General features: G+C 40.5%; 1 protein-coding gene across 1 annotated transcript in view; it reads right to left on the bottom strand.

Annotated features, from left to right (window-relative positions):
• Window positions 1-5774: 5774 nt before the first annotated feature.
• Window positions 5775-10864, bottom strand: part of LOC105619842 (myeloid zinc finger 1-like) — a 21525-nt gene continuing 16435 nt past the window's right edge. The window contains exons 2-3 of the mRNA XM_012201360.1: window positions 7746-8891; window positions 5775-6778 (exon numbers count right to left, since the gene is read on the bottom strand). Coding sequence (XP_012056750.1) covers window positions 5775-6778; window positions 7746-8891 — 2150 coding nt within the window. The remainder of the gene's footprint in view (window positions 6779-7745; window positions 8892-10864) is intronic.

The raw sequence follows: 10864 nt of genomic DNA, 5'->3' as shown, positions 1-10864 counted from the left end.
AAAAAAGAAAAAGACTTCTTGTCGAATATGAAGACAGAGTGAGAGAATTTCGCACAGATATAGCGTAATAAAAACAAAGGTGATGAAAACACTGTGACGATACTAAAAGAAATGCACCATATGTAATATCTCTCTTGTATAAAACTTAATAATAATATAATAATTATATAATAGTAATAATAATATAATATTAATAATAAAATAATAATATAGTAATAATAATAAGATATAATGATACAATTATATCGAGTACTTCGTAGTAATAATATAAAAAAAAAAAAAACAAATATCTGTTTTTATCTACACATAGTCTACAACAGTTATTATTTTCGTTTTCACGTTTTTCAGTTTACGCGATTCTCATCAAACTTAATTCGCTTTTCGATAATGTTTTGACTCGTTAGAGAGAAAGAAGATTACGTCGGGAAATGTGAGTGCGTGTGTCTCTATCTCTTCCTCTTCTTTTTTTTTTTTCTAAGCTTGGCCTGTTATGTTAATATATTTATATATATGTCTTTGTGTAATCGGTTATTTTCGTTATCACGGATTTCTTTAAAGTACAATCGGCCGTGCGCATGAATAAGTTCGAAATGCTGTCAACGTAATTCTTTTTCCTCTTGTTGCAGTTTCTCTATTTTTTCCAGAAAAATTCCTTCCCTAGTGCGCTACTCTTTTCAACGTTACCACACGGTTTGCGAGCAATGTTTCCCGCGGCGAGTTTTACCGATCGAAATAAGACCATCGTCGTTGAGATTTTTGATCTGACATAAATTGGATCGAAGGAGAAGTGCATGTAAAAACCGGCCATTAATTATAGCTACAAGAAAGTTTTGAGCAAAAATAATTTAATTTAAAATGTTTAATTTCTTGTACATCATAAATTAGTACTCGTAAATTTGTATTTTATTTTATAATTTACATCGCGCGTATATTGTGTGTAATGGACATTCGTCAGTTGAGTTTTTAATGTTTTTTGTTTCGTAGAGAAATAAAATATATAAAAGACAGATTATTTTTAACGTCCAAAATGTAAGAAATATATATATATATATAATTAAAGATTTTTAGAAGTAAAAGTTGTTCCGAAAAAAAAAGAAAAGAAAATGTAATTAAAAAAAATGTTTTATGGCTGTTATTTGTAAACGGTTGCAATTTTAATTCGAGTGTCACTGTTTTGGGATAATATAAATCATTGATATATTATTTGTGAAAGACGAGAAACATTTCGGACACTGACATTTAATCGATCGATAAAAATATTCTGTTCTTTTTGATAACGAGTAAAACATGTAAATAAGAACAGATGTTCACAATAAAAATGAATACTATTAATATAAATCTCTAATTGAGAAACGATTATAGTGCGATCACGTTTGAAGTTCTATAGTACTAAAGGAATGAAAGGATCATTTTTCTTTTAATTATATTTTTTTCGGTGAGCCAAATCTCAAAGTCTTAGAGAAGTGTATTCTTTCATTTTTGTGCAAATGACCGCTATAAGTGATAACAATTAACATTAGGTAGCAAGTTATAACAATTAAAGAACTCGCGGAGCAAGAATGAAGTAATAGAGAAATGAAGTAAGAAGAATCAATAAGTTCTTCTTTGCATACAGTTTCGTAAACTGTTTAAAGGGACAGTATACTTTGATCAATTTAAAAGTGAAGATTGTTTTGAGTTTGGATTGCAAAAATAATAAATGATCCTCTTTTGGCATTTTATTAATACATATATTGAACTTGTTATACTGCAAATTTTATTGAAAATATTGAATGTGATTTTGCGTATGCAGGTAAACAGTGTACATGATTCCGCCATTTTGATTATTCTGAAATAAAAAATCGAAATAGTTTCATAAATTATAATATGCTTCCTATTTCGTCTGACCGAGCTTTTTTTTCATTTTTTGAAGAATGACGGAAATATATGTTTCAATTTTTGATACATTTTTTGACATTATAAATGTTGTTATATCATGGAAACTAAAAATGTTATCAATAAAATTCAGACGAAAACTACTTTCTTGTATATATATATATATATATATATATTTCAAATTGCAAGCCAATCCGTCAATTGTAGCTTGAGAAATCATGTACACTTGCAAAATATAGTTTCGAGAAAACGCGTTTAAAGTTCTCCGCGTTTTCTTCGTGATTGATGAAGCACTCATTTCCATGTAATTCCTTCCATGTTTTGTATTCTTCTGTATATATTTTAGCTTCAATATCCACATTGTTTGCAGTGCAACAATTGAATCGACTATCTATGCGTAGATACGCGTGTCCACTTCAAGTGCTATAACTTGAAAAATAATTCGAATATCCACTTAGAACTTTTTGTATATTAATGTAAGACTTCAAATTACATTTTAAACAAAAACATTTTTCGACTTTTTAAAAGTTTCAAAGTGTACTGCGCCTATAAAAGATTACGAATCGTATACCTATTTTAGTTTCATTATTTATGATTTTCATCTTAAACTCACTTATTGTTTACTGAGCGACTTTATCATATCCAAAATGCTATTGCAAAAAGTTTCTACGAAACATAATAAGAATATGTCATATTTTTGTTACAGACGCATGTGTGTATACGAAGGCATACGGATCGATGTTTCGAGTACGACTCAATTAGATTAGCGTTAATGTCTAACAAGTTTGCTTGCGTTTTCTTCTTTTCGCCGCAAGAACAATAAAGAAGAAGTGTCCTAAAAAGGACACATGGATAAGTATTAAAATTATTTCAACGTTAATAATAATACTCATAAATATTACGAACGGCCACCGGAAGAGACCCCGCCATTCCCGGCGTTCAATATTTTTCCTTTCGCCATCTTTTTTTTTCTTCATAACTTCACATTTTATACGTAATGAACGAGAGAAAGAAAAGTAAAAATAATAAGAACAACAAAAACAACAGTGAACAACAACCACGATTATATCGTCGTCGTTATTTCATCCTCGCGATATATATAAGTAGATTTTCTTTCGTCATAATAATTTAATGAGTCGTTTTATTAACGCGACACCTTACGACGCGATTCCCCCCTTTCCTTTTCTTTTTTTTAATATTGTATATTGGAGAGTATAATATAATTGCGGTTCCTCAATATAATATAATATAATATACCTTCCTAAAAATACGGTCAAATCACTGCCGCGAGCAGCAATTCCGAGGCACTACGAACAGGCCACAGAGAATATGGCCGCGCAATTATCATCTTCAGATCTCTGTGTCTCTAAATGACAAAAGACTAACTGTAGAACACCTAATACGTACGTAATCGTAATTATACTAACGTATCTCGTCGTCTAAGTTTTAGACTCATTACGTAATGTACAATAATTAGAGAGATCACACACGTCTTAATATAGAAATTTTAAAAGATTATCTTCTAATACGTTGAAGCTTTCTTCCCCCTCTCTTCTCCCATTTTTTTGCTCTTCATTTAAGTATTGCCACGAATTGTTTTTCTTTTTCTTTTCCTTTCCTTTTTCCCCCTTTTTTTTTTAAAAGAGTGATGATAATTCTCCGAGATGTGAACGGACCCCGTGCGAGCGCGGTCCTTCAAAGTCTTTTCTTTACTTTGAGCTACGCTATCGTCTACGCTACTTAAACGCTAACTTCTACGGTGTCTCAGCCTTCTTCCACGTTCCCTCCTCTTGTTTTTCGTACTTGCTTATCTAGTTTCTTTTATCAGCACCAATCTGATTTTAAAACCGATTCAAAATATCGTCATATATATAGTTAGAATATAATATAACCTGTATAAATATACATTCAAATATTACTATAGTATACAAGAATTGCACCCCCCTCCTCACCTCTTCTTCTTCCGTTTCTTTTTCCCTTCGTGCTATCGCGGATCATCATCGTCGTCGCGACTCGATCTACTGAAAGCTATGGCTCAGCATAGTGGGAGGATGCATCGTTCTCGTAAATTCTACCTATAATCTCTCGTATCTTCCTCTTTTCTGCTCGTCATATTTCCCCTCCCCCGCCTTCCCGCCCCAACCCCTATATCGTCTTTCTTCTACCCTCTCATTCAGTCGTACTTTTTATTTTTTTCGTCTCATTCACACCCAGTCTCATTCGCACACGCTCACATACTTCACTTTTCTCCGTCGTTCCTTCTCGTTCTTCTTCTTTTGTTTGGAGTGAACGGCTTTACATACATATTTACAGGTATTCTTCTCGTGGTCATGTAAGCGCTCCCTTCAAGAAGCAAATACTCTCTCTCTCTCTCTCTCTCTCTCTCTCTCTCTCTCTCTCTATATATATATATATATATATATCGTTCTCACTCACTCGCTCATTCATTCTTCCTTTCGTTCTCTTTCTCTCCCACGAAACTTTTAAAACATAGGCAAGTTAAATATTGTATCACAATCGTTTTAGTCTGGTCGAAATCGAACATCTTCAACCCGTTTGGCGATACGTGGCATTTTGAACGGTGAGCGGTGACGCCCCGGGCGGCGCATGCACCTCGCATCTCGCGAGAAGATAGATGGATTCAAAGGGATTCGCGGGAACTCTCTTGTCAATCTCTCTGAATTCACCTATGTCTCGCGGAGTAAGCCCCGAACTCTCGTGCTACTCGCTTGTCCACGAAAGAAACGCGAGAAGGTACGTCGTAATCGATTAATTATAAAAAATACGTACGGAGGAATAGACGAGACTCTTCGTTGATTACTTTACCTTGGTCTGTCTAGTAAGAAACTCGACGGTGAGCGGCGGCCGCTTTTCCGAGCTTTTCCGTGTCCCCCTTACGTTGTTTGTCCTTCGTGCGAATTCGACGACTTGGAGATGCGGATCGCAGCGAGAAGCGGTATTTGCGTGTGCTGGCGGATTAACTAGACTGTCATCGGTGTGCGCCAACAATAACGAAGCATTAATCTTGGGATCCCTAAAGGGTCGATCTAATCTGATGTGCTGCTGAAAAGTCGAAAATAACGGACGATCGCGAGGAAGTAACAAACATTTAATCGCGATCACGTACATAAAGAAGAAAATGTATATCACGAACTTACTATGAGTGTCGCGAGACACCGTTTGATACCTGAGCAACTATAATCGCATTATCGTTTGTTACTCGGTTACGACCGTGTAACGATAGCGATAATCCTAACTAGGATTGTCGGCTTTTCTTTCGCGATATATGTAACGGCATATTCGATGAATGTCACAGAGGAGTGACCCAGTCCACGTATCTTCCTTTTGCTTTTCAAACAACGCAAAAATCCAAGACGTGTCAAAAACAAATCTCCGAATTTATATCCCTGAAATTTATATCTCTCTGTTTATATCATAGCCGGTGCGCTACGATTCAGACAGAAAAGCGGTTTTCTCTCGGAGATAATTTTATCCGACAATCAACCAGAGACGTAGCGACCGGATAATACACATTTTCGCAATGTTTCTCGGATAATCGCGTAATGGCGGTCTGCACGACGAAACCGTTCTCACCGTCGAGCTCAAGACTAGCTGGGCGACGTTCTGACGTTCTGAGGTTCTGTTGAGCAGCGATGGAACAAGAAGAGCGAGCGAGTTGTGAAACGACGAAAATAAAGAAGACTCTAGTAAATGCACAATGATAAATGTCACGGGTAGTGTTGCTGGATCGGCTGCTGGCCGCATCGAGAGGCGGCGGCGGCGGCGGCGGCGATGGCGTTTGACGTTGCGTCGGCCTCCAACGCGGCGGGACCGAAACAGCGCTGAAACCTCAGCGCGGGGATTCCTGCTTGCTAGTAGGCGGCAGGATGGACGGTTAGTCACTGTGGCGGCAGACCGGTTGGTGGCTTGAATTCGCCGGTCACGGAGACGCCGTTCGCCTGGGCACCGGGGAACTGCGCGGTGGAGACTGGTGGCTGATGATTGAACGCGGGCGCGTAACACTGCGGGAAGTAAAGCTCCGGCTTGACAACCGTCGGCGTGAGGCCACGAGGCACAGGTACCGGACCTAAGCCCGCAGGTGTGCCAGGCGGTTTCGTGTCACCGCTCGAATTCCGGCGCACTTTGGCCGCATGCGGATTCATGTGGTTGTCGATGTGTTTCTTCACCTCGGGCTCGGTGGCGAACCGCCGCCTGCAGTTGGGCATCGGACAACAGAATGGCCGATCGCCCTGATGAGTGCGCGTATGCTGGTCCAAGATCGCTTTTTGACGGAAGTCCTTGCCACACTGCTGGCACTTGTAAGGTTTCTCACCGGTATGGATACGCAGATGCTGATTGAGAATCGTGCGTTGGCGGAAATTACGTCCACAATACACACAGCCATACGGCTTCTCGTTCGTGTGAATGCGCAGATGCTGCGTGAGATGGGACTGTTGTCGGAATCGCTTGCCACATTCCGGACAAGGATACGGCCGCGACTCGATGTGTATACACCCGTGTTGCAGTAACGTCGACTTTTGCTTAAACTCTTTTTGACAAATCGGACAACGCACGTACAACGGCATGCCGGCCGAGCGGCCATGCTGTATCACGTCGGGTAGACAGCTTTTCGTGCCACCCTGCTTGATGTACTGCAAGGCACCAAAGCTGCCCGAGCCAGCTGCGCCAAAGACCGCGTGATTACCGCCCTTTGGATCTTTGAAGTATGCTGGGTACTGGATGGAGTTCGCGTCCGGCGCCGGACTGAACGCACCCGACTGCGTGTCCGTGTCGCCGAATGTCGATGCCACTTCCTCCTTACCCTCTTCAGGCGGAAAGGGAACGTCTTGCGGCCAGAGAGTCGGCGTCATTCCGTTCTTGAAGATTAAGTGTGGACTCACGTCTGTAACGAGAGAACGGTTCACGGTTCATCGATGGTATTCCATGGTAGATGGATAAGAGGAACGTTAGTAGCCCGGATTACGGTTTATTGATACAGGATAAAATCTATCTATATGCTAATTGTAGCACGAATTAAGTGCGATCTCATAGATATTCGTTCAAATTAAGTGAAAACATCCAGACAACACAAATGTTAAAAAAGTTTCAGTTTAATTAGATATTCTGATTGATTCGAAGCGTTTGCATCTTTTGAACTTTTGTGTTGTTTGGGAAATTACCGTAAACCAATTTATCGCGGTTCCCAGTTGAAAGTTGTTAGTAGTAAGTATATACGAGAAAAAATGTTAGAGAAAATAGTTATCCGTAGTAGGCTGATGTCCACTTTAACGGAGGAACACGCGAGGAACTAGAGTTATTAAAGGGCAGTTGGGTTAGTTGGATGACAAGTCGGATATAGAAAGAGGACAGGGACTGCTCTATCTCACAGCTCACCAGCGCTGTCGCGTCCAGCTCAACCGTTCTTACCCGCCGGTTGGCCTTAGCTTCAACGAGGCCGATGGATACTGGTACTCGTCGTCGTTAGTTGTGGAAGCTTTTGAAACAAAGAAAAAGCGCGTTCCGGCAAGCTGGTGAGGGATGTAGTTGATACAGACCAGTCGTGAATTTACCCCTATTATTTCGAGACATATCGTATTGTCAATTTGTAACTCTTTGTTCTTTCTAAAATTGTAAATCCACCACTGGTGCAGATGGACAGGTGAGAATCGAGATGAATCGTTAGTATGCGGGTTATTGTACCGCCGGCGGTAATGAACGTGATGATTATAATGACGATGATGGCGATGATGCCGATGGTGATGGTGACGATGGTGGTTGCGATAGTAATGAGTGAGAACCGGTGGGTGAGTCAGTGTTTGGTTGTGGTGGACGCCCTCTGGGGAGTCTGGGAGGCAGAGAGAAATGCTCGCCTTGGTGTGTGCGGACGTGCTGATTCAGGATCGCCTTCTGACGGAAGTGTTTTCCGCACTCCGGACATTGGTATGGCTTCTCACCCGAGTGGATGCGCAGATGCTGGTTGAGGATGGCACGCTGCCGGAACGTACGCTCGCAGTATACGCAAGCGTACGGCTTCTCGTTAGCATGTATGCGCAGATGCTGCGTGAGATGGGATTGCTGACGGAACCGCTTGCCGCACTCCGGACATCCGTACGGCCGGCTGTCTGTGTGGATCCGCTCGTGCTGCAGCAGAGTCGATTTCTGCTTAAAATCTTTGCCGCAGGTCAAGCACTTGAACAGACGTAGATCGCTGTTACCGGCCTTGGACGATTTACCGCTCTGCTGCACGATGTCAGGCAGCCCGGTCGCCATGTTCGGCGCGCCCGGACTCGCGTACTGATGCGCGTCCAGACCAGGCCCGCCGTCGCCTTGGCCGAGAGACGTCAGCATCACTCCGGGTTGCTTGAGATAGTGTAGCGCGGAGAAGCCGCCGGGCGTAAGCATATGCGGTGGCACGGACGGTGAGGGATGCGGTCGGGCTTCTTTAAAATAATGCTGCGGATATTGCTGCAGCTCTCCGGCGCCGGGAAAACAGTCGCTGCGATCCACCTCTGTGTGAGGAGTCAATTGTTGTTGCGGCGAATGATCTTGCTGTTGCGTTTGTTGCTGCTGCTGAGGTGGCTGTTGAACTTGTTGCTGCTGCTGCTGCTGCTGCTGCTGCTGCTGCTGCTGCTGCTGTTGCTGCTGCTGCTGCTGCTGCTGTTGAACCTGCTGCTGCGTTTGTTGTTGCTGCTGTTGTTGCTGCTGCTGGGACGTAGCTTGACTTGACTGTATATCATCGTCCGGCGGAGTCAAGGATTGAGGCTCGGGAGGCGCCGAAGGATATGGTGAGGGCACGGGCGAGGCTAACGAGGGCGGAGGACCACTTTCGCCGCCCTCGACCGGAGGTCCACAGGCCTGCTGTGGGCTTCCCGACGAGGAGGAACCCTGTTGCTGCTGCTGTTGTTGCTGCTGCTGCGGGTACAGTCCACCGTCCTGGAGAGATCCCGGCCCCGGGCCCCACTGACCCTGGGGTCTCTCCATGTTATCTTTGTACAATACGTAGGGCGCGCCAGTATCTGCAAGTAAACAATGCAGAAGAGAATTCGCAGTTAGCGCGTCATTGTGCAAGAGAAGAAATATGAGATATTTGTTTTATTTTTCGCTTGTAAACAATGAAAAAGTTCTATTTTATCGGTAACTATCATTACATTTATCGTCTCGAATTTCGTGTACAGTTTAATATGAATATCGTGTGAATAGGTGGTGAGTATTCGTAAAATAAAGTTAAATTTTGCAGGTATATCCTTTGGGCAATTTTTCTAGAGAATAACATTATTCAAAATTAGGCCATGTAGATGCTTGCATCTTTAGAATCTTTGATCTTAGAAAGCACGCTCTAGAATATCAGATCAGACCACGTTCCTAGTTACGCATGGATAGACACGTCCGGTTCACGCTTCACAAGTTCAATCGCTGTTATGCAGGTCGAATATATATGAACTGCGTATCGTGCTGATAATTTATAAGGTGTTAAACGCCACGGTACAAAACCACGTGCTCGATTCACTGGATTCCTGAATCCTTGAGGAATTTTATCCTTGGATGTTCGAATAAGACGGAACTTCTTACAATTATATCGCGCATTCGCTTTAATGTGTTTTTTTATTACTCGTGAATTTTTTTAAATACGCAGGTAACAAAAGCGGATGCGATTGTAATTAGAACAGAAAATAAGAGGCAAACTCAAAAGAAGATCATCATATCGCACAAAATTTTTAATTAAACTTTGCCACATTATTTAAGACGCTTATTTAAGACATGTGTCTCGCCCAATCGGTATTATCACGCGCAATTACATTGCGAGGAATAAGAGATGGTTTAAGTCATTTTACGATTATAGAATTTATGTTACGCAATATCGCGAGGCATTCCTCCTTTTATCGGACTAATTACATCAGTCTTCATTTTTTCTTATTTACCACTTCAGATTTGTCACTCAATTTGCATTTTGCGTGGTCTATATTAAAGTAATTGTTGCTTTTGCTTTGTTGAATGATTCATCTGATGCTATATTGTTTCTTCGGGAAAAGTATTCCGATAAATTTATCGCCTGGATACGCAACAAGTCACAATCTACAAGATCGGTAATTTATCCATAATATATCAAGCTGAACTGTATACAAAAATATTTGATAATTTTCTTTGAAAATTAATTAAAAGAACAAACGTTAATTTACTAGAGACGAAAAAATATAAAAACGTGAAACTTAAATGAATGTGAATATAAAAGGACGTGAAGTCGATCGTTGTGTAATGTGATGTGTAGCGATGGTTAATGTCATATGGCAGATAACGATAAGACTTGGAAATATTTGTTAACGAAGTTCACCGATATATAAATTTGTTTTCCAGAGAAACAAAGATTTAACGCAACACGTATCATCCATCGTTTGCACGTGAAAAAAAAATCGTATTTATAGTTAATTGTTTTTATTGTACCATATTTATTCGTTACATAACCGTTATTTGTTAAGATAATATTTCGTGCACCGGTTGAGATTAATTTATTGCAATCCCGAGTTTGTTCGATCATATAATTACTTTAACTATTTTGAGAATCTCTGATGCGATAACATTGTAATATCCCGTTATCGCGGAGAGAAAAGCTACCGACCGAAAAGTTGCTAATGTGATATTTACGGCTTGAAAAGTATCGTTATCGTTGTTGATATATTGATTCTGCGTAACATTTTGCGAATTCAATGATTCGCGTGAATTTTTTAATTAGTGCGTATATAGTGCTATTTTGTTTTGCAAACACCACTTTTTTCTAAGTGAATGTATTATACAATGAGGAAATCTGAAAGGCTTTCAGTATTTCTAAATAGAAGAAAGAAGCCCAAGCAATTGTATTATTATAGAAGCAGCATCAATCATATATGTATATATATTATAAACGCGTCAATATTTGCGGCTGATTATTCGCCATCTCTCTCTTCTTTTACAATTAACATATATTATATATATATATATATATATATATATATTA

This window comes from Atta cephalotes, assembly GCF_000143395.1.
Source record: "Atta cephalotes unplaced genomic scaffold scaffold00023, whole genome shotgun sequence".
Classification (NCBI taxonomy): domain Eukaryota; kingdom Metazoa; phylum Arthropoda; class Insecta; order Hymenoptera; family Formicidae; genus Atta; species Atta cephalotes.
Note: the sequence above shows the minus strand (reverse complement) of the source record. Positions and strands in the feature narration are given on the sequence as shown.